This window comes from Verticillium nonalfalfae (assembly GCF_003724135.2).
Source record: "Verticillium nonalfalfae strain VnAa140/NRRL 66861 chromosome Unknown scaffold_25, whole genome shotgun sequence".
NCBI classification, from domain to species: domain Eukaryota; kingdom Fungi; phylum Ascomycota; class Sordariomycetes; order Glomerellales; family Plectosphaerellaceae; genus Verticillium; species Verticillium nonalfalfae.
Window position 1 is genome coordinate 173,946 of NW_021167250.1, and position 25,012 is coordinate 198,957.

The window sequence follows — 25,012 nt, forward strand, 5'->3', positions numbered from 1 at the left end:
TCTGTCTTCTGGTGGCCTTCGACAGCGTGACATCGACTCAAACCCTAGTAGCAGCACATCATCGACAAGAGCTTGATCATCTCGATTCCGGCACACTCAAACTGACCGCACCAGCACCCTTCCACCCTTCAACCCTACGATACCAACATGGGCATCGGTGCAGCTGCCGAACCCTTGGTGGTCGTCACTCTTCTTTTTGGAGGAGCGTGGTTCAACCGTAGCATTGGCCGCGACGACACATACGATATTCAAGGGTGGACGGACGAGACAGTTGGACAGAGCGAGATCAAAAAGTCGGACGACCATGGCAGCCCCCGCCAATCTGGTAGCATGACACCAAAGTCCGAAGACTCGCTACTCTCCAGTTCCCCCACTCTGGGCCTGCCAGAAGAGCCCTTGCGCCGCGTCAGGAAGATCAAGTTTCTGAAGTACGAGCGCCGCATCACTACTCCAAACACCAGGATACACAAGAATCGCCTCCTCAGCCGGCTGCTACGAAAGTTTCCTTTCCTTGTGGAGGCCTGGTACTGGGCGCTCATCTACTGGGTAAGCTCTAGCTACAAGTCGACGGCGGCTCTCGAAGAAGCTGATCAGTGACCTTCAGGTGTACCAAGTCGGCCGCGCCATTACTGCGCTCACTCTTGTGGAAGGCACTGTTCACGTCGCCCGTAGACACGCCCTACAGGTTATTCATGTCGAGCAAAGCCTGCACATCTTCATCGAGATTCCTATCCAGCAGTTCTTCCTCCAGTACCCTACCCTGATGCATTGGATCAACCGTATATACTCCTTTATCCATATTCCGGGCACCATCCTTTTCCTCGTTGTGCTTTTCTACCTCACCACCACTCGCCGTCGCCGCGCCATCTCTTCCAAGAGAAACGGCAATGACGCCCCCGTCTTGAGCTCCGCCGGCCCTGCTCTGTACGAGGCCCGCCGCCGCACCATGGCTACCTGCAACCTGCTCGCCTTTGTCGTCTTCACCCTCTGGCCTTGCATGCCGCCTCGTCTACTCAGCGACCCTGCGTACGATGGTCCAGATGCTGAGGAGTCCAAGAGCTTCGGTTTCGTCGACACAGTTCACAGCAGCACAGGCGAGAGCAGCGTCTGGACTACCAACAAATTCTGTAATCAATATGGTGCGTCACCTCTGGTACCCCCCATCGTGAAAATCAAAAGCCCATTCCCTCTCACCTGTAGCATGAGTAGAATGAAAAGAGCTAACATTCAAAAACCAGCCGCTATGCCGTCCCTCCACTTTGGCTACTCACTCCTCATCGGACTTACGATTGCCACACTTCCAATAGCCAACCTACGCACGCGCTCGTGGAAGCGCATCGCCATCATGGCACTTGGCATGTCGTACCCTGCGCTCATCCTGACAGCGATTGTCGCCACTGCAAATCACTTCGTGCTCGATGCTGTGGCCGGTGCGATCGTCTGCGGCATTGCATGGCACGCGAACGGCATCTTATTGAATCTTTTGCCGCTCGAAGACTACTTCCTCTCAGCGCTACGGATGCACAAACCCATCAACTGGACGGATCCCGAAGTGTCAGTCAACGTCGGGGGTTGGAAGCCTAGCTCTGTCATTGAACAGGTGTAAACTGTTTTTGCTACGAAATCTCGAAGATACATCCTGCCAGCGCCCACAGCAATTGCTTAGAGGCGTTGCTAATTTTCACTTTTTACTCTCTCCTCTCGGTTCTCGTCTCGTACTACCTCGATTCTGCAACAAGAAACTTAGCGACAATACCCCAATTTCATTATAAGGAGGAAGTTATTGTTTAATGGGGCTGATACAACTTGTTGCTTGGAGTTTCGTTCCCGAAATCAATTCTTTTCGCAGGTTCGCAGATATCACACATTCTTCGAATCGTCTATCCACAGGACCAAAGCCCGTGATAACATTGGGGAATCCTTCTGCTGCACAACCAATTCTGATTTAAGCCGCTTCAAGCCTGTCGCTGATCTCATGCAGGTGCATCTAGCCACGTCCCCGTTGCATATTCCGGCGGACCGGCTGGAGAGAGTCGGCGTCGGCAAGCTCGGCGCATGATCTGGCGAGTGCCAGATGTCCATGACATCAGACTGCTCGCAGCCGCGCGAAGGAGGCGAGTGCAGCTCATTATGGAGCAGAGGAACAGAGGGTGATCTTGTTGCACTTACGACGCCCGTCTCGCAGCTTACATGATGACTCCAGCTCATGACGAGAGAAAGGTGACATGGAAGCGGCAAAGTCTTTAAGTGACAGGTTGCTATGGGCGGTCACGCCGCGTGCCGCACAGCCGAAGAATCATCGGTCCGCTTCAACATCATGTATTGTAGATCAAATTGCGACGAATCGGTTGAAGGGCACCGTCGCAAGAGTAACAAGGGGGTCACGGTTTGGTCCGACGGCCGAGGACGGGGAAATTGGCCGCGCAAAATCCTCCAAAAGACAGAAAACGAGCCGAAATAACCCTCATCGACAAGAAGAAATGGCCCCTGTCACCTTCCCCATACCATACCCCAGATCTTGTCCCGCTCCAGTCCCCCGCACCGCCCGTTTCGACATCGCGGGTGTCGATCTGCTCGGTTCCCATTAGCCCGTGGAGCGACATGATCCCAAAATGGAAGTTTGCTCCCCGTCGGCGATATTGCCCCCCGCACTTGATGAACATTATAATCTGAGAATCTGCCTGTGGGATAGCATGATGGGTCTTTATTCTCATTTGGACAAGCTAGCACAGCCTTTTCTGATCTGAAGGCGGCTTCCAATCGAGCCTACGGTACCAATCAAGATGCGTCTCGCCGGATTGAAATCGGCCGCTCTCTTCGCCGGAGCTGCCACGGCACTGAAAGCAGCCGAGAATGCGACTCACTACACGCTGCAAAATGAGAGGCTGTACGTGGCCGTCGGCAAAAGTAACGGCCAGGTTGTCGACTTGAGCCTGGACAATGTCGACCTTTTGGGACCTGTCAGCGGCAACTCCGGCAAAGGTCCGTATCTCGACTGTTCCTGCATCCCCACAGGTTTCTGGACGCCCGGCGGCACCGCCAAGTACCAGCTCGTCGAAGGTGTCGACTCGACGGGCACCCCCTATGGCGGCATCATCATGGGCGACACGTACGCCCCGACCAACCAGTCACTATACCAGTACTGGTTCCTGCGCGGCGAGGAGACGGGCCTCCATGTCTTCTCTCGCGTTACCTACTTCAACGAGACGAGGCCCTTCCTGCGCGGTCTCGGAGAGCTGCGCACCCTCTTTAGGCCCAACACGAACCTGTGGACCCATCTAGTTGGGAGCGAGGACAATTGGGCTCCCAAAGTGTCGGCCGCTGGGAGTGCGGCCGGTGTCACGGTCCAGGACGCGACCACCTACGTCGGCAACACGCCTAATGACCCTTATGCCTCGCAGTATTCGGATTACTTTACCAAGTACACATTTGCCGAACTCTGGCGCAACCATGATGTTCACGGACAGTACGCCGACGGCAGCACATCGCCCGATGGCAACACATACGGTGCTTGGCTCGTTCACAACACCCGTGAGACGTACTATGGTGGCCCGCTGCACTCGTGAGTGACATCCTTGATTGTTTTCCTTGGATGGCATTCTAGTTTCTTGGTGATAGCCTTTCTAATCATTTTTGACCTGCTACAGTGACCTCGTCGTTGATGGAATCGTCTACAACTACATGGTCTCCGGCCATCACGGCGCACCCGTGCCTAACATCACCCACGGGTTCGACCGCACGTTTGGGCCGCAGTTCTACTACTTCAACCAGGGTGGCCCGAAGACTTCGCTTCAAGACTTGAGGCAAGATGCCGCACAATACGCCGATCCCGAGTGGAATGCCGAGTTCTACGATAGCATTGCCAAGCATGTGCCCAACTACGCACCAACATCGATGCGCACTACTTTTACGGCCAACATCAAGCTGCCGCGTGGCGCCAAGCGAGTCATTGCCGTTCTGTCGGAGAACAAGCAGGACTTCCAGCTCAACGTGTTCGATACCAAGTCGCTCCAGTACTGGGCCGAGGTCGGATGCAATGGCAAGATCAAGATTCCCCGCGTCAAGGAGGGCACTTACCGACTGACCGTCTACGCGGACGGCGTGTTTGGCTGGTTCATCCAAGACGACGTCAAGGTCTCTTTGACCGAGCCGCACGGTCTCGGCGGCGGCAGCGGTGCTCTCGAGTGGAAGGAAGAGTCCGCAGGCAAGGAGATCTGGCGCATCGGCAAGCCCGACAAGTCAGCGGGCGAGTACCGCCACGGCTACGCCCCGGACACGTCGAAGCCGCTGCAGCCGGAGCAGTACCGCATCTACTGGGCGCAGTGGGACTTCCCGACCGACTTCCCCGAAGGCGTCAACTACAAGGTCGGCGAGAGCAAGGCCGACGTAGACTTCAACTACATCCACTGGAGCGTCTTCGGCGGCCGCGGCAACTCGGTGCGCCCGGAGCAGGTCCGTGACAAGATCAACAACTGGACCGTCGAGTTTGACCTCGACCGCGACCAGCTGCAGAACGCCAAGACGGCGACGCTGACGGTGCAGCTCGCCGGCGCCAAGACGGCCAACGGCAACAACAAGTGGGGTGGTATCCTGCCGGGCGAGAAGTACAGCAACCTTCCGTACACTGTCGCGCTCAACGGTGTCGAAGAGGAGACCTGGGTCATCCCGTATTGGCGGTCCGGGTCGTGCGGCGTGCGCAGCGCCGTCGTCTGCCAGAACATTGAGTACAAGTTCCGCTTCTCGGCTGCGAATCTCGAGGAGGGCGCCAACAAGTTTGTCCTGAGCCTGCCGTACAACGCCACGAACACCGAGGGGGCACTGCTTGTCAACGCGCTGTACGTGCAATACGATGCACTGCGATTCGAGCTCGAGTAGGCTGTCTGTCATGCACGCAGTGTTGGCGTTTTTCGTTTTGTAGTACATCAGAGGCCATTGGTACATGAGTGGTTAACTAAAAATGAATGGAAATATCGTTCTGTGACAGATTTGGGTGGTGTTGATCGAAATATGCTCCTCTTTTGGTAGTTATTGCTCCGCCGTTGAAGTAAGAATAGACACCTTGTAACATTGTCTACATTGACAAGAACGCCCTCAAGAACGCCCCCAAGAAATATGTTGCTTCGTCATCGAAAAAGTCATGAGCTTCCAACCATCTGCGCCGTTATTCGATTACAGCAACGCTGACCGACAAGCAAAGTGTGGCACCAACACGCTGGAGCTGAACACATATGACAGCTTGTCTATGTAGTCAACCTCCCGATCCTCATCAGAGGCGAGATCATCTTGCGTCCACAAAGCGTGCAGCAGCCATCGCACGGACCTCAAGTCTCTGTGGTGTCCGCGATCGTTGGACGCCCCGAGCAGATCAAGAACACGAACCCTCGCCTCGTCAGTGCGAGCTTCGCTGCCGAGGATGAGGAGAGGCAGTGGTCTTTCGCAGCTGCCGATGAGACTCGTCATGCGCAATCCTCGTTCTACCAGCGAAGGGAAGTCTGACTCCGGCACCACAGCCTCGCCCGTCACACGACTCATGTAGATGATGGTCGATACTCGGTATGCCTCCGCTTTAGCTGCTCGTACCTTTGCCACAGCATCTCCCTTCATCTGATCTCCCGACATCCGCATCCTTTGCACCTGGTTACGCAGTTCTCTCACGCGTGCCCTGTACTGGGTTGTCTGGGCTGCTCTGTCGTGTCGCGGCAGTAACTCGGCTACGACGCTGGATAGCACATTCAAAGGTTCGAACATGATGTTGTGTTTGAGGCCTTCTTTCATGTAGCGTGCGCTCCTATCGAGGAGGGCGTCATCCACTGTCGTCCAAGGGTTGTGCGTCGGTGTTGTGTACTCCGCCGCACCGTCCTTCGCCTCCTTCCTGGGCTGTCTCCAGTGGCGCAGGCTGAAGCGAGCGAGCAGACCATGGTAGTAGACCCACTCCAATATCGAGCTGCCATCGGTGATGGAACAGAAAGCAGCTGTGGAATGACTACGTACAATGCTCGTGGCGCCGCGGAGGTAGAAGAGCCATTGATTGGTGGTTTCCGCAGTCTGCTGCGTCTAGGTTTCAAGTCTGTACGTCAGTCCATATTTCGAAGAACTATGCGGAAGCATGCGGCTGAGCCTGAGAACGTTGGGACTCATTCAGAGGCGGGTTCGGGGACGCGAAGTATCGGACCAACCTCGAAGACGCTGAGCACCATACTGGCTGCTACGTGCTGGACTGCGCTCTTCACATCGGTGGCCTGACTGACGGATTTCCTGAGGGCCTGTAAAGCCGCCAGCTTCATCTCCTCTGCCCTCAACCCGTGGCCGTGGCGATAAAGAGCAGAAAGGGCCAGCAATGCTCGCTGCAGGGCTGAAGTTGATGATGAGCCCTCTGACAGCGCGATTCTTTGGAGTGCGAGCCCTAGCGGCTGCGCGCTGAAGGTTACCATCTTTTCGGAAAGGTGATGTTGGTCTGCGCGCCATGTCAGCGTAAAACGAAACATCTAACGATCAAACCGAAAACCATGACCCAAGTCAAATTACTGACAGTAGTACAGGAGATCCATCTCGGGTGCGGCCAACCCGGAGGAAGACCATGACAGCGGGTACTGGGGGCTCGGCGTAATGGTCCCCTGTCGTAATTTAAGAGACGCACATAATCGCATGTCCCATGATGAGACATTGATCATGTGGAAAAGCCCAGCAGCTTTATGCTTCTCCTTACTGCCTCCCATGGAATGAGGGCTCTTGCTCACGATGAGGCGCTTTTTATTGCCGTCTTGCGGCCAAGACAGCCGAATCCCGTAGCCCTGACATTTTCTCTTCGACCGGATGCAACTGCTGCATTGTGGAAAGAGGCGGTCACAACTGATTTTGCGCTCTACACGTGTCAGTTCTACTGCGCTCAACAGGCCCCGACCTGCGATGCAGAAGGGCCATAACAGCACAGGATATCCGTACCTATGCAGGTTCCGCACCGCTTCTTGGAGGAAGTTCCGGTGTTGTCAGATTGGAGATTCTGCCTTGGCTTCATATCGACAAACGACGACGTCAGTCACTTGGTCAAGTCCATACAATTTCGTATGGCGGGCGGAAACTATTCGTGGTTCGCAAAAAGATGCCTGTTATAACTTTCTTATCCTACGATAGGGGGGCTTGATTTCTAAGCACATGGTGGTGATGCCTCCAAGCTGACGGTCCCACGCTGACCCCTGCACTACGATGGTCATGCTAGCGGGCCAATGGAAGGCCCGTCAAGACCACATTGGGTGATTAGACGTTGTGCAAGATGGATGCTGGCAACTTTTTGCGAAACGAATTGACCATTCACGAGCACTGTAGTGAAACTACGAAGGTATACGCCAAATACCGTGACGGAAACTGTCTGATGGCCCCATTGTTGCGGACTTGAAAACATGTGCCGGTCAGATTGATCAATCAAAATGCCTCGTGAAAGGCACGCAAAGTCCGCAGCAAGTTTTTGCGATATCACAGACAGAACATTACCAAGCAGCTTCGATTTCAAACCGTCGCCGTGCTCGCCGAAGCCGACGAGCAAGTCACGATGTTCTATTGTGTATATAAATTCGGTGTCTAGTCGAGTACCAATGTTCCGTCTCTATTCTATATCAAACCGTCTCATGCCGAACACTTCCCTCGCAAATACAAGCCGATTCAAGATATATAGAAAGGGTTCTACCTCAAGACGGATTAGAAAACAAAACAATGCCTTCCTACCTCATCACTGGCGTCAACCGCGGTATCGGTGTAAGGCTTCTATCATCAGCGGTTTTTGGCCATGAAGCTCCAGGAACTAACTCTGTTGCTTAGTGGGGTTTCTTGCGCCATCTCTCTGCCGATACCAACAACACCGTCATTGGCACAGTTCGCAACAAGGCTGCTACAGAGAAGCGAATCTCCGAAGAGCTTGATGGCAGAGCCAACATCCACATCCTGGAGGTTGAGCTGACTGACTACGAAAGCATCAAGGTGAGTCTCTGTTGCGCGCGACATCAAGATGTAAAAAGATGGAGACTCAGGAAGAGGCTAACACTTTCAGGCTTCTGTTGGAGAGTTCACCAAGTTGACGGGCGGCAAACTGGACTATCTCATTGCCAACGCCGCGTTCATCTCAGATTGGTCATCCGTGTTCTCGCTTGGCAAGCTGTAAGTACCGTTCCCCGCCTGTGCGCTTTTCGAAGTGCCTGTGCATCATGGCCAGGAACGGGATGGCTGATCTCTGTCAGTGGCGAGAGCCCCAAAGAGCTGGAGGAGGACCTCATTTACAGCTTCAAGGTGAATGCTGTGGGACCTGTTCATCTTTTCAACCTCTATCTGCCGCTGATCTTGAAGGGAGATGCCAAGAAGGTCATTGCAATTACTTCGGGCATGGCTGATCTGGACTTGATCAACGACTATCGGATTGATGTGTCTGGTCCTTACTCCATCAGCAAAGGCGCTTTAAACGTGGCGGTTTCCAAGTTCCACGCGCAGTATGCTGAGCAGGGCGTTTTGTTTATGGGAATATGCCCTGGCACAGTCGAGACAGGTCATTTTGACGACTGTAAGTCATGGTACCAATACGTTTTAGCAATTACTAACGGTTGGTAAGTGAGCGAAGAGGCACAGGATGGCGCCAAGAAAATGGCAGAAAAGTTCAACAAGTACGCACCCGGCACGCAACCCAAGACTCCGGAGGCAGCCGTCGTGAAGGTCTTGGAAGTGGTGAACGGATCGAGCCTTGAGAATGGGCGTGGTGGAGCCTATATTTCTCACCTGGGTACCAAGAGATGGCTCTGAAGGACTGTAAAGCTCTTTCGACGCTCTGATCTCCACGGATAGGCCAGTCACTAGGGAGACCCAAATCAGCGTCCTGTGAACCACATCGATGATGTCGTTTCTGCTGCCTCTTGTCTCCGCCTGGACTCCGGGATAAGTATTTTGGTGACCAAGGTTGTTCTGGCCATAAATATGACGCGGCCATGTCATTCATTACATTACCTTCTACATAACAATGTCAGATCTTACTCTGGAGTCGAAATGACGGGCACATGGTGGCGGCAACTGGTGAGCACTTCGTTATATTCGGGCTACTTGTTTGAACTATAAGGAGCGATGTCGTGCGGCGAACCCTTGATTTACGAGGAATTCCATATTTATGGAGAATACTCACAGCGTGTGTCACCCGTGAGATCAGACCGACCTCAATGTCTTGTGGCGTGTCACTTGGTGCCGATCCGTCGGCACTCTTTAAGGGAAGGTATGAATGCTAGTTCTTATGAATAATTGCCGCCACATGGCCTGATCAGCCAGAAAACAAGCCGCAGGGGGTTGTCAAAGCGAGTTAGAGTTGGCGCCGTACTGGAGGTGCCTCAAAGGGGCTGTCCACAAATGCGGGCCAAAAGTGGGTAGCAAGACGTAACAGCAACTGCTGATTTTTCGCCCGCGAGCCGAATTTCGACGGAGATTCCATATTGAGTCAAGCTTTTTCAATGTGAATGGTGTCAGAAAAACTCGTCGGCATGGTATCTGTGTCACATCGGGTCAGCAAGGGCGGAACGGACCGCAGGTGAGTCAGTCTCTGGGAGACGGGGTACACCATGATTTTCTTAAAACATTCTGCTGCGCACAAATGCCGAAGAGCTTCTTGAGAACGAATCCGGGGCCCCTCAATCTGCACCTTGCTTGCATGCCGAAGCTCCACCACCTCGAACGATACTACTCAAATCTTGATTGAGCTCGCAACTATTATTGAATTTGAAGTCATCATGAGCAAGGACAAAGAGGTGATGAGAGCCCCAGCCGACCCCGTAGACCAGGGCGAGCTTGGCTCTCTTCAAAGTCCCAAAAGTCTCAACAACGACGCATCCCCGCCACCGTTTCCCGAAAATGCCGGAGGTCTCGTGGAGAAAGATGAAGGCGAACTCATCGACTTCAAGACCCTGCACTGGTTGTGAGTTGACGTCTGCTATCCAATGTACACAACGCATTGGCATCCTAACATCAGCACAGACAAGGAGGCATTGTACTGGTCGCCGAGACGGTGTCCTTAGGCATCCTGTCGCTTCCATCTGTACTCGCTACTGTTGGACTCGTCCCTGGCATCATCCTGATCTGCACGGTCAGCGCACTGGCAACCTACTCCGGCTTGCTCCTAGCCGAGTTCCGGAAGCAGTATCCCTTTGTGCAAAACTTTGGCGATGCTGTCGAACTTATTGGAAAACCCATCGGGATGGGCTCCGTCTTTCGTGAGGTGTTCGGGTGGGCTCAGACTATCCTGCAAATCTTCCTCATTGGAGGCCACATCCTCATGTGGACGATATGCATGAACACCCTCACCAACGGCACCACCTGCACTGTCGTTTGGGCGGCGGTCGGTATGCTCGTCTTCTGGGTATTCAATGTGCCAAGGACGTTGAAATGGACTAGCTGGATGTCAGCTGCTTGTAAGTTACGCCTTCAGCGGGCGCTCCTACTTTCGATACCTTGGCTCACTCGTTTGCCCTGAAGCTTGCATATCCATCATCGTAGCTGTATTCGTCACAGTCATTGCAGTTGCCATTGAAAAGCCGATCGGCAATGGGGCCATCGACGTCTTCAAGTCTCTCGGGTTCTCACCAGCATTCCTTGCAGTTACCAATATCGCAGGCGCATTCTGTAAGCCATCTTGACACACCACGAGCAACGTAGCTTCGACTTTGGACTAATGAGCTCCCTACCAGCGAGTCACTCCATCTTCTTCAGCGTCATTGCCGAGTTCAAGAATCCTGATGACTGGCCCAAGGCACTGGCGTTCCTTCAGATCACGGATACGACGCTCTACATCATTGCAGCCGTTGTCATTTACGTCTATGTCGGGCCAGACGTTCCATCTCCAGCACTGTCTGCTGCAGGCAGTGCTACAGTTCGTAAGGCCATCTGGGGCGTCGCGATCCCCACCATCGCAATTGCCGCTGTCATTTACGCCCACGTCGCATCGCAGTACATCTTCACGCGCATCTTTGGGAACACGAAGCATGTTGTACGCAGAACACGCCTCTCCACGATATGGTGGCTGCTTATCACCTTGGGTGTCTGGGGCCTCGGTATGGTCATTGCCGAGTCGATCCCGATCTTCAACAACCTGTTGGGACTTGTGTCTGCTGCCTTTGCCAGTTGGTTCTCGTTTGGCCTGCCAGGTATCTTTTGGCTCTGGATGCACTATGGCAATTGGTTCACCAACTGGAAACAACGCTGTCGCTTCGCCGCGACATCTCTTCTGCTGGTGGTAGGCATTGTTCTGTGCGTCCTCGGACTTTGGGTTTCGATTGAGTCCATCGCCAATGGTGGTGCTGGCTCTCAGCCTTGGACGTGCGAAAGCAACGCTGTATAAAAAGGTCAAATTGGAACAACTTGTGCCGCCAACGGCTGTCTGGACATAAAATGGCACGATACCACGCAGATTCGCCGGCGAATGTATATCGATCATATCCTTTCACACAGCATGTATCAATTTTAGATGACGGGCAGTCAAAGGAGGCTCGATAACAATAGATGACTGACACTTGAGCATGGGTCTAGATGCAGGTCTATGGATTTGGCCCAGGAATGCGATACTTATCCCGGTTCGCCGTGATGTATATCCCGTTCATTTCGGACGAGCATAACTAGCGCTGTGGGCTTCGGGTTCGGATTGAAAAGGTTCAACTACCGCCGACCCATGTCCAAACAGTGGCAAAGCGCTTGCCCCATCTCGGGCGCAAAGCCGTGGCTTGATACGCTGGCTGCAATCCTTCTGATAGCATGGCCGGGGAGCGTTTCACGAAACTGAGGAACCCCTGTTAGCTGATGATGACCCCTGCGGGAGGATCGACAATCTACACGCGACGACGGTGGAAATCATGGGAAATTCAATTCATGGAGAGCCAGCCACGCGTTGCGAGAGCCACTCGGCCGACGACCCTTCAAAAAGGAGCCTCAATCCAACGGCAGAGGCTGTTGACTTCAGTATCACGTCTGAGCTCTCATCTTCAGGCTTGGGTCGGTCACTCATTTTTCTGTCATTCATTCATCACAGTTCTTCTCTTCATAACATTCATTATGCAGTCACTCGCCCTTTTCTTGGCCGGCGCTGGCGTCGCCAATGCGTACACCATTGCCGTCGCCGAACGGTTCATGTACAAGAATATTGATCCCATTGTCGTACCTGGGCAGTACACCAGCCATATGCATAGCTTCTTCGGGTCGGATGCCGTGACAGTCAATACGACTACCTCGAAGGAACTGCAGGCTGGTTGTTCGACGGCCGAGAACCCCAATGACTTTTCATCCTACTGTGAGGGCTCCAGTATCATCTCCACTAGATCGTGTGACTGACTTTTAAGGGGTTCCTACTCTTTTCGTCCGTAACGAGTCCGGCGCTACACTTGTACCCTTTTCCCGCTTCAGCGCGTACTACGTGTCCATCGAGAACGCCGAAGTCGCCATTCCTCAGGATTACAAGGCGGTGGCTGGCAAGTCCTCCGCCACAAAGCAGGCAGACGTTGAACCCCTGGCGGGCATTGAATGGTTTTGCGAGAATGGCCCTGCAAAGGCAGACGGCGCCGACAAGGCCGCCTTCCCCACCAAGACCTGCGGCACCCATCTCCAGACCCTGCTCCTTTTCCACGACTGCGTCAATGAGAAGACGCTCGAGTCCACCTACTCGGGAACCCACAACTGGGTGTCCTGGGGTGTTCCCGCGAATCGCTGCCCCGTCGGTATGAAGCGTATGCCTCAGCTCCGGTTCAGCATCCGCTACGATCTGCGTCGCCTCCTGCCGAACGGCTGGACCGGCGCGCCACCTCTGGAGCTGGCGTGCGGCTCGTCATACTGCACACACGGTGACTTCATCAACGGATGGCTGCCTGAGGCGGCTGAGAACATGCTCAAGTCCAACAGCAAGCGTGATTTCAAGGGCGTCGATGGGCCGAACGGCAAGTACAACGCCGGTTCCGTGTGCGGCGCAAAGAACGCCAAGGACGCGGACCCGAAGAACGGCACGAGCGATTACGAAAAGAGCCGCAAGATCCTCGGGCTGCGCAGCGTGACGCAGGCTGTGAGGAACTTAGCTCGTCGCCGCAAGACTCGTCGTGGTGTTGCTGGATATTAAACTTTGGGTGCCCCGTACCTCATCTGCCTCAATGCGGCACAGAAAGCATGATAAACCACTTGAGATCTGCTTCAGTTCCGATAGTTTCCGCCCTTATTCCTGTAAATTTATTGACTCGATCGACTTGACTCCTAAAACAGCCAGGCATTCCTTGAAACTTCCTTCACCAGCCGAACCTTTCTGTGTTTTTGCGTTGCACCCAGTGTCCTGGCACCGACATCACCCGTGCGCTTTTCGTCATAACAATTTCATCCAATAGCAGGCGACGTTGCGGTCGTCATCACAAACATTTGCTGGCCCCAGAGGCTTGTCCTCGGTCCCGATGTCTCAATGCTTAATCGCCCAGCCCTTCTTGAAAGCTAGCGACGCCCATCCGCTGGCACTTCAGGATGGTGTCGCCACCGTTGACCAATCTCTTCAGCACTAGCTCCGGTACTTGGAGAATGTGCCTGTCTAATCCGACCACTGCTGGCTCTTGTCCGAATTGTAGATTCGCATCAACGCGGCGTTCAACGCATCATTGATTCCTGCTCACGTTGTCAGCCAAGCCTGTGGTGTGGTCACAGCTAACCTCCACTCCATTCCACAGATCGTCGGGAAACTGACCCAAAGCATGCTGTGCAACTTGTCGCGGGAGTCGACCCTGCAACAAGTTTCTGACTATGTCGCGATTTGGGCGCGTGGTATATGGGGCCAAGACTCACAATCATGCGCCCAGAACGCATGGAATTCATTGAATCCAGCCCTCTAAGGCATTCCGATGCAAGGCGTCGCTCTTATCCCGAAGATAAAGTGCGACAGAAAGAGGGGCTGGCTGCATTCTCTCCCCTGAGAATCGCGAGTGAGATCGCGCAATGGATGTCTTACTTCGGACTTGGCAGCAACGCCAACGTGAGAAGCCGTTCGGATCCGAGACATTGAGGTGTGGCGGGGATATGGTCGCGATGGCATTGCTGATTCCGGAGAGATAGCCATGGGACTTTTCGGATGATGGCCCGGTCACGAATAGAAATGGCCCTTCCAATATAGGCACGTATGGATGTCCAGATTTTGTATATATGTGCTCGTGGTTAACTGGCCAAATCCAGTCGATCAGCACAGAGATGCTGATCACACATTTGTTGCAGAACACAATGCACACTTCAAAACTTACTCTGGCATTTGCTTCGGCAGTCCTTGCGGCACGCCCATTTCTCAACGAAGCAGACAATGGCTTGTCGGATGCGGTCGGAAATCTGTCTCCGGGTATGCTTCCGGACCTCTCCTCCATGGCTGGCCTGTCAGACTTCGACTTTGCCGCACGCAACTACTTGCCTTCACGAAACTACACTTATTACCGTAACGCTGCAGGGGGTGAATGGTCATATCGAAACAATCTGGAGGTTTTCCAGCGGTACACCTTCAAACCAAGAGTAATGCGAGATGTGTCTCGCCTGCCAGAGTCCCTTGCGTTCGTAACTTCACTCAGCTGTGATGGACCCTTCAGTGACTGATCTCCACAGGACAACCATATTGGGACACAATTTCTCAGCACCGTTCTTCATTGCTCCATGCGCTAGAGGAGCTTTCGGTCATCCGGATGCCGAGCTCAACCTCGTCCGTGGAGCTGCAGATGAAGACATACTATATATCGTGGGTCGGACTACGCCGAATTGCTCTCTCTTCTGCTCACATTCAAGTACAGCCATCATTGCAGGCAACGATGTCTATGGAAGATATTGCGGCCTCTAAAGATGATGGGCAAGTACTCTTCCAACAGGTATGGTTTTCGAATTCGTTCCTTTTTTGCCAGCACATTAAACAGCTACCAGCTTTACCTGCCCCCCGGCGAAGATAACACGAAGAAGCTACTCCGGAGAACAGAAGCGACAGGCGCCAAGGCCATCGTGTTCACCGTCGATGCACCTGCAAATGGAGACCGCCAACGAGCCTACCGCCAACGGGGACGTACACCGTGAGTCTACTTCATCTCATTCAAAGTCATCATGCTAATCGTGGCTGGAAGTGAACCTGAGTTTCAAGCGATAACAGTACGACTAGAATTCATCTCTTCTCAATGGCATAGACGTAGCTAACATTACCAGTGGGAATACTACCGCAAAATCAGAAACATGACTTCGCTGCCCATTGTCCTGAAGGGGATTATGAGTGTGGAAGATGCTCAGGCAGCAGTCAGCAACGGTGTTCGTGCAATCATTCTGTCTAATCACGGTGGAAGACAGCTCGATGGCAGCCCTTCGTCGCTAGAGGTTGCACTCGACATTCACAAATTGGCACCCGAGATCTTTAAACAAATCGAAGTATATGCCGATGGCGGGGTGCGCTACGGCACTGATGTGCTGAAGCTACTGGCACTCGGCGTCCGAGCTGTTGGCGTTGGGAGGCCATTCATGTACGCCAACTCCTATGGATATGATGGTGTATTACAAGCCATCCAGATGTTGAAACGTCAGATTTCGGTTGACGCGGCGAATCTGGGAGTGACAGACCTGAAAAAGCTTGACGCCAGCTTTGTGAGTTACTTACGTTTGAGTGTGACGATGTCATAAGCGCTTACAAAGGTACGCAGGTCAACTGGACGCCAAATCATTGGATGGGTTAAGATACTTGTAGAGATATTTTCCTTTTATTCTGCGATACCCTGGGTTAAAGTATGTTGGATGAGGCTCTCCGCACCGAAGGCGATGTACACGAGCTGGGCCATTAGAATCCTTTCAATAAACAGATAAAATTGTTGTATACTAAAGGCACATGAGCATCCTCAAGCAAGACTTTTACAGAAAAATGGAATGAAAGCGTGGGCGGTGTAGCTCCCTGAATACATGCGCGTTTACTCCGGTGTGTTGTCGGTACAGTTTAGCTCGGCGGCACTGCATCGTAAGAAGTCGAATGATGGTCTTTCCAACATCAACAATGCGTAACTTTCTTCAATTTCAAACCAATTGCAGCGAAACCAAGCACCCAGGCAAGCGTTTTTGACATCTTCAACAGAAGTGTTCGAGACACGGACAGCTATCTTTGAACGGCCTGATTGCCGAGTTACCAAAGATCAACAAGCGATCCAGGAAACCGTTTTGTATTCCACGAATTCCTGAAGACCTATTTATTTGATATTGACAGCCTACTTCAGAAAGAACCGGAAACTGCCTCGGATGTCTTTCCAGGCGTATATGGCGGCAAGCTCGGGTCCAAGACACCCTCTGGATCGTCCCCACCAGCTGGGCACGTGTTGAAGAAGACCCAGCCCTAAAATATTGTGTTGTCAGTTTATAACGCAATCTCTCAATTACCGTACAGCATTAAAGTTTACTCACATGAGCTGTGTTTGGATTAATTTCAACCATATCAGCGCGTCTCTGCCCCGAAAGGCTTGGAAATTGGAGGTTAGGGCCCCGGCTTGTTCCCTTAAATGCGCTGGCAGGCCTTCCCCATTTCCATGCGCTCCCTGCATTCGATTCTCCTGGAGCTGCCTTTCCTTCGTTGTAAAACACATTCGTGTTACCAGTGAACCTGTCAGAGTGAATGATATCCGACAGCCCGTCACCGTTGACATCGGCGAAGCGAAAGTCGGCTCGCTCTAGGTTCTTGGTGTAATTGATCTGCCCGATATCTGTAGTTCCGGTAGCAAGATTGAGCATAGCATGCATGAGGCCGTTGTGTTGAATACAAATGTAGTCCGCTCTGCCGTCGCCACTGTTCGGGGATTGTTAGTACTTTCCATGAAAGGGAAGAGAGAAGATGGAGCTATGAACGCTATCGTACTTAATATCCGCAAAATGGTGAGAAGTATCGTAGTATAGGACTCCCCAACCAAGCTTGCAAAATTCTTTGGTGTCTGGGTACTTTTTGGCCTCCTGGAAGCTGACTTTTCCGGGCTCCGACGTGCTAAGCCAGACTGTCAGCTCTCCAGAGACACGGTCGACTGCGATAATGTCGGCTTTTCCATCACCGTTCCAGTCAGCTATGTGCAGAGCACGCCGCGTTACTCCTGTCCTGACCAGTGTAGTGCTACCCCATGCGACACTCTTATACCAGTCAAAACTGTTTGCCCGAGCCTTGTTGGGGAAGATAGTGACCTCGCCGAAGGCCGATATCCAGATGTAGTCGTCGAAACCAGTTCCCGTCACGTCACCCCACCGAGCTCCGTCGCCTGCACAAACGTGAGTTGGGGTTCTTTTGGTGCAACGGACTCTAGGCTTTTTAACGCACCTTTTTGCCATCGGCCACCATTTCCACCGTTGGCATTTTCCCAAATAGAGACTGTGCCGTCACAGATCCCGGTAGAATCGCAATTCGTTCGCCTGAGCACCCCATACTACGTTGGTTTTGTCAAGACATTGTTTCCAAAATAACATTGGGGAGCTGGTTCACTGACGTCTCTAAATCCATCTCGCTTGTTGAAAACACGCCCGAATTTGGCTCTCTCGCTAAAATTTTGGATTGCCGTCAGTTTGTCCATCCATCTGCACGCTTTGCGCTGGTCATCCGCGGAGATGACAGATCATAACTTACCGAGCGTTGCCAATACCCTCGCCAATATCAGGATGGGTGACTCCTGCATCCTGCCAGTACGGAATCATGCCCTGTTTCTCACCACGCTTGTTTATCCACGTTGTCGTTTGACCCTGCGTGGTGAGCCAGAGCCAATCGCCTCTGCCATCGCCGTTTAGGTCAACGAAGCGCACTCCGCGGATGTCTCCCATGTCTTTCGCGCTGAATACAGGGCCTCCAGAACCGAGATCCTGCCAGTAAGCAGCTTCATTGCCGAGGCCCCCGTTTCGATAGCAATGAATATTGCCGCCGTCGCGGATGACGCAGTAGTCAAGCCTACCATCCCCGTCGATATCGCCGAGACGAACGCGATCTTGTGCATAGCCAACAATGGGATCCCGCCACTTGAAGACCACCCCAAACGACGGCACAGTTTGTTGGCGGGTAGAGTTGTTGATTGCCACAAATGGGGTGCCATCTGATGCAATGCAAATGTAGTCATCCAATCCATCGCCGTTCTGCTCGCATTGTCAGTCGTCGATGAAGAATGTTCTACACCTTTGGGAACATGAATCACATACCACATCGCCAAAGTGGATGCCTACCGTAGCAAGTGATCAGCCGGTTTCTCATGACCACTATTCAAGACAAAAGCTTACCTCTGTTGACACAATGGTGGCCAACACTGGTCCTGACTCCAGCGTCAAACTTGCCATCTCCTCGGTTTATATGTATATCGATCTTGTCAGTGTCGTGGTTGATGAGAACGAGCTCGTCCAGAACTTGTTCCCTCAGGAGACCAGAGTCGATCAAATGTGCCCAGTACATCTCGGTTTCGTTCGAAACCTTGTTCTTCCAGACCACGCCACGCTCTTGGGAGCTTTGCTTGTACACTCCATCGTCCCGGATGGTGGAGTCGCCAGCAAATAGGAGCTTCACCTCTGACCCGTGAGGGTGGTTCAACTCGCTGCCAGGCTCTTTCTTGCACATGGTCTTTCCTTCATCGTCTGTGAATCCTGCGGCTTTCGGTGCGTTTAGCCAATTTAGTCCATTGACTTGGTCGATGGCCCAGACCCAGACGGCAGCCATCTTACGGAAGCCTCCACGATTCGGATGGAGAGGATCGTGGAAATCTTGTGGGAACTTGAGAAAGTCATCTTGCATCTCGGCAAGAAAGACTTTAGCAATTGGCTTTTCTAGGTCACCGCCTTGGTAGCTCTTGACGAGGCGGCGGTACTGGTCGTTGATCTGTACAACTCTGGATTGAAAGTCTCTGTGGTGGAGAAGCGTGGAGAGGATGACAGTAGCATCAGGAGTGATGGAGAAGATGGTGTCGATCATGGCCTTCATGCGCTCTCCCGCGCCGGCAACCATATCTTGAGAGGCATCATTCGTGCCCGCATTGATAAGGTAAAGGTTTGGCTGCCAAATGGGAGCAGTTGTGCGGAGTCTGGTATGGATTTGGTCGATCCGCTCACCAGGAATAGCTTCAACATTCTGGCGTGTGTTAGCCAAATATCTCGGAAAGGACTAGGTAGGGTTTCTTCGACGGGGCAATTCAGCGGCATACGTTGTCGGCCATGGTGCCTCCAGAGAGACTTCCGACCATGTTTACTTTCCATCCATCCCAACGCAGTTTGTCGCGTACAGCCTTCCGGAACCCATTCTTGTCCGTGTCGCCGGGCTCAGCCGGGTCGCCTCGCACGATGGAGGCTCCCACAGGCATGATTCGAAGGAAGAAGTCTTGAGCCTCGGCACGGCCTGCAAGAATGCCATCGCTCCTTGAGGGCAGTTGTGGGTGCTGCCGGGGATCCTCATCTAGGGTGTCGATATCGTGAGGAAAAGCAGTGGCTGCTTGGGTGAGGTTGACGATAAAAATCCCCAGCTTCAAGGCGCCGATGCCAATATTGGCGGGCTTCATGGTATCAAAGGCGTTCCCTACGTTGATCTGGGTAACGATCCAGGCAATTCTCTATTCAGACGCGGCGAGACATGACTAGGGCCGCAGTCTTCATATCATATGGAGAACACCGCAGCGTATTAGCCCGATACGTTTTCAGTGTCGTTTCGGGGTTGGCAGTGGCATCCGCTTAAGCGGATCTGCAAGATTTGCCAAGTCATGCGGGTAACACGCTGACATCCTTCAGGAGCCCATTCAGGGGTGTCGGCCTTAACATGGCAGGATAGCACTAGCCGACGGAGGTTGTCGAAATGTTTTCTGCCGGATCGTTGGGCTTGTGGCGAGGGATCAAGCTCCATTTCGCAGTGAAGGCCCAAATAAGACTCTTAGCCCGGCGTTCAGTGGTTGAGGGCAGCCCTGCCGGGAAGGGGGTCTTAGAGGCTCGGTCCAGGCATGGATCGGCCGTCGATCAACTAATTTACTCGGTTTACATCCTGCCGTAAAAGCAAAGTAAAGGCTTCTGTGACACGTCTACTCGAATACCTGGTTTCTTCGTTGCCGCGGCTTCCCTGCTGTCGGGCCCTCAACCTGTATGGCAAGGGGAAAGCCCAATGTCTTTGCCGTTACCTCGGCTTTCGTGACACTTGTAAGCTCCAAAGAACCAGAGGTCTCTCGTTCCACCTTGGTGCTAAATAGTACCATCGGAACCCCTGCTGAAGGATTGGGCTCATTCCCGAGTAGCGGCAAAAGACTGGCGGCGCAGGATCGGTTGCTGCCACGACGGGTCAAATTTTGGGTTCTATAAATACATCGCGAGGGTTAGTAAGATCTTCTCCAGCTTCTACTTCTGGCTCGGTGTCCACGGCCGTGAAGCGGTCACTCCTTTGCACGATCACTTTCTAAACCAAGCCTGAGAGCGCCAAATTTCCATCCCCTTGCCCGGCCCGGCCCAGCCAGTTCTTTTGCCCCACACCGTTTGCCCCCTGAAATTGTAGAGGAGCGAAGCGTGGCTGTGGAGGGGTCAGATGTGGCTGACTCTCGTTGTCGATGATGTAATCCATGGCAAAACCTCGGCGGCGTCCGATTGTGCGGGCCTTCCCCCGCCATCCCCCCGGGATCGGCGGCGTGCCACAGCATAATGCACAAATGCTTGTGCGCCCAACGCCCAAAAACGTCACGTCAGTCAAAATTTTGTGTACACCGACAGTGGGGAGCCCCTGCCGTCTGCTGTGAGTCAACCATTCACGCTGGATCCAATTCAGCTCAACAACCTCCGGAAAACACCATCAACGTCAAGAATCAGAACATCGTGATCATGGCGTCAGGCACTCCCAACAACGTGCTGCCGGATCCGACGGCTGACCTGCACTGGGGCGCCTTTCGTGGAGGTGAGCTTGACAGGAACACCCCCGTTGATCGGAGATCGTGAAGCGCGCTAATACCCCTCCATAGCCATCCACCAGATCTTTGCCGCCAATGCTCAGGATCACCCTGACCGCCCCTGTGTCGTTGAGACCAAGGGACCAAGGAATCCGGAACGCGTCTTCACGTACAAGCAAATCAATGAGGCATCCAACCAATTGGCGCATTACTTCATCGCCAATGGCTGCGAGCGGGGTGATGTAGCTATGATCTATGCCCACCGTGGGTGAGTGCCCCTCATCCGAACCCCCTGACCTCATGCATTGTCTCTGACCGTCTCAGTGTTGAGCTCGTCGTGGCATACATGGGAGCCCTGAAAGCTGGTGCAACTGTCAGTGTCCTGGACCCGCAGTACCCTCCTGATCGCCAGAAGGTTCTCCTAGAGGTGGCCAACCCGCGTCTTCTCGTTCACATCCAGCGAGCCACCGAAGAGGCCGGCAAGCTGGCCGACACGGTCGTCGAGTTTGTAGAGAAGCATCTCAACCTCAAGGCTGAGGTCCCGGCTCTCAAGTTGCTGGATGATGGGTCACTTTCTGGAGGCCTTATCAACGATCAAGATTGTCTCAAGGCGTCGGAGTCACTCAAGGCAACTCTGCCCGATGTCCTCATTGGACCAGACTCCATTCCCACCCTCAGCTTCACGAGCGGCTCAGAGGGAAAGCCCAAGGGTGTCCAAGGCCGCCACTACTCTCTCACATACTATACTCCCTGGATGGCTCAACGATTTGGTCTGTCCAAGGATGACAGGTTCACCATGCTGTCAGGCATTGCACATGACCCCATTCAACGTGACATTTTTACGCCCCTGTTCCTAGGAGCCCGCATCATGGTTCCCCCTCGCGACAGCATCGCCCATGAACTCCTGGCTGAGTGGATGAAGGACAACCAGATTACCGTCACCCATCTGACGCCTGCCATGGGTCAGATTCTTGTCGGTGGTGCTACGACGCAATTCCCCACTCTCCACCATGCCTTCTTCGTCGGCGATCTTTTGACCAAGAAGGACAGCCGAAGGCTACAAGAGCTTGCGCCCAACGCTTTCATCACAAACATGTACGGCACGACCGAGACTCAGGTATGCCATCGTTTCTTTGGACAGCCACATTTCCGGCCACTGACGTACCTAGCGAGCTGTTTCCTACTTTGAGATCCCTAGCAAGGCCAGCCAGGAAAACGCTCTGGACGAACTTCCCGACGTCATTCCCGTCGGACAGGGCATGCTCGACGTTCAGCTTCTCGTTGTTGACCGCGACAACTCCAACCGCGTATGTGACGTCGGCGAGCAAGGCGAGCTGTTCCTCCGTGCTGCTGGCATGGCAGAGGGCTATCTCGGCACGGACGAGCTGTCGAATAAGCTCAATGCCACTAAGTTCCTGAACAACTGGTTCATCGACAACCAGAAATGGGTCGACGAGTACAAACAGACCGCGGCTGCCGACCCCAAGCCCTGGATGGAGCTTTACAAGGGCCCCCGTGATCGCATCTACAGAACTGGTGATCTGGGCCGCTTCCGCCCAGACGGTACTGTTGAGTGCACTGGTCGGGTCGATAACCAAGTCAAGATTCGAGGCTTCCGCATCGAGCTCGGTGAAATTGATGCTCATCTTTCACACCATCCGTTTGTGCGCGAAAATGTCACCCTCGTCAGGAGAGACGAGGGCGAGGAACCGACGCTGGTCAGCTATATCGTCCCTGAAGCCAAACGTTGGTTCCAGCACATCACCGGCGACGGCGCGGCGGGTGAAGGTGCCGATGAGTCGATGGCTGCGATGTTGAAGAGGTTCAAGTCGCTGTCGGAGGACTGCAAGGCTTTCCTCAAGACTAAGGTCGCATCTTATGCCGTTCCCACCATGTTCATTCCGCTCGTTCGCATGCCCTTGAGTAAGCTCTACATTTCCTGTCAACACGTCATACTTTGCTGACCATCCACAAGATCCCAATGGCAAGATCGACAAGCCCGCCCTGCCTTTCCCCACGGCGGGAGACCTCGCTCACCTCAACAGGAGAGGCTCGAGAACTTCCGCGTTGGCCTCTCTGAGTGACACCCAGAAGAAGGTCGCTGCGGTCTGGGCTCAGGTTCTCCCCAACAGGACTGCGCGCATGTTCGTGCCGGAGTCCAACTTTTTCGAGGAGGGTGGCCACTCCATTTTGGCCCAGCAAATGCTTTTCAACGTCCGTAAGGAGTGGAAGGATATCGATGTGCCTATGAGCGCTATCTTCCAGTCACAGACTCTGGCTGCCTTTGCTGCCGAGATTGACCGTGCTCAAGATCCCACTGGTCTGCGTCTCGACGTTGAGGATTTGACCAACACGAGCTATGTTCAAGACGAGGCATACGCTGCAGACGCCACCGAACTGGTGCAGCAGCTCCCTCAGTCGATTCCCAGCGCTGGCTCCATTGACCCCAAGAACTTCACTGCGTTCATGACGGGTGCTACTGGTTTCCTCGGCTCATACATCCTTCACGAGCTCCTGCAGAAGGGCGCTCGCGTCATCGCTCACGTGCGGTCTTCCGATGCCGCCGCTGGCCTGGCTCGTATCGAGTCCTCCACCAAGGCTTATGGCCTCTGGTCTGAAGATTGGAGGTCGCGTCTTTCGGCCGTGACTGGCGATATTTCTAAGCCCCAGCTTGGCCTCTCCCGCGTTGACTGGGCTAAGGTGGCCAGCGAAGCCGACGTCATCATTCACAACGGCGCGCAAGTCAACTGGATGCTTCCATACTCTAGTCTGCGCAAGGCAAACGTGATCAGCACCATGGACTGCATCGCGCTGTGCGCTGACACTAAGCCCAAGCAACTGGCTTTCGTCAGCTCCACCTCGACCATTGACACTGACCACTATGTCAACCTGTCGAAGGAGAGTGTTGCTGCTGGTGGCAAGGGTGTCTCCGAGACGGATGACCTCGACGGCAGCCGTAAGGGCCTAGGCACTGGTTACGGCCAGTCCAAGTGGGCAAGCGAGTACGTCCTTCGTGATGCCGGCCGCCGCGGTCTTACTGGTGCCATTATTCGTCCTGGCTACATCATGGGTGATCCCAAGTCTGGCATCAGCATCACTGACGACTTCCTTGTCCGTCTATGGAAGGGCTGCCTCCAAGTTGGCGCCCGTCCTGATATCAACAACACAGTCAATCAGGTTCCCGTCACGCAAGTTAGCCGCATTGTCGTCGCCGCGGCTCTTCACCCTCCTACGACGCCACTCGGTGTCGTCCAGATCACGAGCCACCCGCGGCTCACACAAAACGAGTGGGTCGGCACCCTTGAGGCGTACGGCTACAACATTCCCAAAGTGCCCTATCCTGAGTGGAGCGACAAGTTGCGTGCCTACGTCGGCGATGACACCAAGGAAGAGCACGCCCTGTTGCCTCTATTCCACCTCGTAACGGGCAATCTACCTGCCGACTCGGTCGCGCCTGAGCTGGACGACAGCAACGCGGCCACCGTGCTCAAGGCATCGGGTGCCACAGAGGAGGACCCTCTCGCTGCCGGTGCTGTGACCACGGATGCCATTGGCATGTACCTGGCCTATCTTGTCGCGATCGGATTCTTGCCTCCCCCGCCCACGGCCGGACAACGTGCATTGCCCAAGTGTGAGATCGCCGCTCAGAGGCTGGCGGCGCTGACCGGAAGCGGTCGTGGTGTCAAGGCCACGTAGTTTGGTTTTGGGATTCTAGAGAACAAGGATTTGGTGAAAAATTAAAAGCGGTGGTAGATTACTAGATGACAGCAGACGATGTACGACACAATGAGAAGCTCAACGTTCAAACGAAATATCTGCACTACTGTACAAGGTGGCACATTGCTTCCAACAAGGATAACTTCTAATAATCGCTTAGGCCACTACGATATTCTTTGTAATTTTGACTTTTCAAAAGTATGTAGCGCGATGCGAGATGCCATTTGAATTCACGGGCTTGCAGCGGACTCAGGACGACCGCAGCTTCAGGACATTAACGACAGCAACGAATCAGTAGGCAACAGCTCCTTCCCTCCACGAAACCTCTGCTCCTCTTTATCTGGCCAGCACTTTCACAATCTTCTAGTGTTCAACTCCAACAAGGATTTTCCCCTTTCCCTGAAAACCTACAA

The 25,012-nt window shown here is 53.6% G+C and overlaps 9 protein-coding genes across 9 annotated transcripts; 7 read left to right on the top strand and 2 right to left on the bottom strand.

Moving 5' to 3' along the window:
- Positions 1–147: 147 nt before the first annotated feature.
- D7B24_004481 (uncharacterized protein) lies at positions 148–1,606 on the top strand (the record flags this gene model as incomplete). Its single annotated transcript, XM_028638650.1, has 3 exons — positions 148–546; positions 605–1,139; positions 1,239–1,606. The coding sequence occupies 3 exons, from the start codon at positions 148–150 to the stop codon at positions 1,604–1,606; spliced, it is 1,302 nt and encodes a 433-aa protein (XP_028496768.1).
- Positions 1,607–2,783: 1,177 nt separating this feature from the next.
- Positions 2,784–4,875, top strand: D7B24_004482 (uncharacterized protein; the record flags this gene model as incomplete). Its single annotated transcript, XM_028638651.1, has 2 exons — positions 2,784–3,562; positions 3,648–4,875. The coding sequence occupies 2 exons, from the start codon at positions 2,784–2,786 to the stop codon at positions 4,873–4,875; spliced, it is 2,007 nt and encodes a 668-aa protein (XP_028496769.1).
- Positions 4,876–5,169: 294 nt separating this feature from the next.
- Positions 5,170–6,548, bottom strand: D7B24_004483 (uncharacterized protein; the record flags this gene model as incomplete). Its single annotated transcript, XM_028638652.1, has 3 exons — positions 5,170–6,054; positions 6,177–6,454; positions 6,530–6,548. The coding sequence occupies 3 exons, from the start codon at positions 6,546–6,548 to the stop codon at positions 5,170–5,172; spliced, it is 1,182 nt and encodes a 393-aa protein (XP_028496770.1).
- Positions 6,549–7,707: 1,159 nt separating this feature from the next.
- D7B24_004484 (uncharacterized protein) lies at positions 7,708–8,781 on the top strand (the record flags this gene model as incomplete). Its single annotated transcript, XM_028638653.1, has 5 exons — positions 7,708–7,749; positions 7,813–7,971; positions 8,042–8,148; positions 8,229–8,545; positions 8,594–8,781. 5 exons carry the CDS (start codon positions 7,708–7,710, stop codon positions 8,779–8,781), a joined length of 813 nt encoding a protein of 270 aa, XP_028496771.1.
- Positions 8,782–9,749: 968 nt separating this feature from the next.
- D7B24_004485 (uncharacterized protein) lies at positions 9,750–11,353 on the top strand (the record flags this gene model as incomplete). The annotated part of the gene is made up of 4 exons (XM_028638654.1): positions 9,750–9,934; positions 9,994–10,427; positions 10,513–10,638; positions 10,704–11,353. The coding sequence occupies 4 exons, from the start codon at positions 9,750–9,752 to the stop codon at positions 11,351–11,353; spliced, it is 1,395 nt and encodes a 464-aa protein (XP_028496772.1).
- A 707-nt stretch (positions 11,354–12,060) lies between these two features.
- On the top strand, positions 12,061–13,111 carry D7B24_004486 (uncharacterized protein; the record flags this gene model as incomplete). Its single annotated transcript, XM_028638655.1, has 2 exons — positions 12,061–12,295; positions 12,345–13,111. 2 exons carry the CDS (start codon positions 12,061–12,063, stop codon positions 13,109–13,111), a joined length of 1,002 nt encoding a protein of 333 aa, XP_028496773.1.
- Positions 13,112–14,244: 1,133 nt separating this feature from the next.
- D7B24_004487 (uncharacterized protein) lies at positions 14,245–15,713 on the top strand (the record flags this gene model as incomplete). The annotated part of the gene is made up of 7 exons (XM_028638656.1): positions 14,245–14,561; positions 14,614–14,743; positions 14,796–14,870; positions 14,923–15,065; positions 15,117–15,141; positions 15,196–15,624; positions 15,681–15,713. 7 exons carry the CDS (start codon positions 14,245–14,247, stop codon positions 15,711–15,713), a joined length of 1,152 nt encoding a protein of 383 aa, XP_028496774.1.
- Positions 15,714–16,237: 524 nt separating this feature from the next.
- On the bottom strand, positions 16,238–19,523 carry D7B24_004488 (uncharacterized protein; the record flags this gene model as incomplete). Its single annotated transcript, XM_028638657.1, has 9 exons — positions 16,238–16,357; positions 16,426–16,804; positions 16,874–17,261; positions 17,321–17,426; positions 17,487–17,538; positions 17,624–18,120; positions 18,184–18,203; positions 18,262–19,099; positions 19,173–19,523. 9 exons carry the CDS (start codon positions 19,521–19,523, stop codon positions 16,238–16,240), a joined length of 2,751 nt encoding a protein of 916 aa, XP_028496775.1.
- Positions 19,524–20,817: 1,294 nt separating this feature from the next.
- Positions 20,818–24,578, top strand: LYS2 (large subunit of alpha-aminoadipate reductase; the record flags this gene model as incomplete). Its single annotated transcript, XM_028638658.1, has 5 exons — positions 20,818–20,890; positions 20,955–21,150; positions 21,207–21,999; positions 22,052–22,805; positions 22,858–24,578. 5 exons carry the CDS (start codon positions 20,818–20,820, stop codon positions 24,576–24,578), a joined length of 3,537 nt encoding a protein of 1,178 aa, XP_028496776.1.
- Between the last annotated feature and the right edge of the window lie 434 nt (positions 24,579–25,012).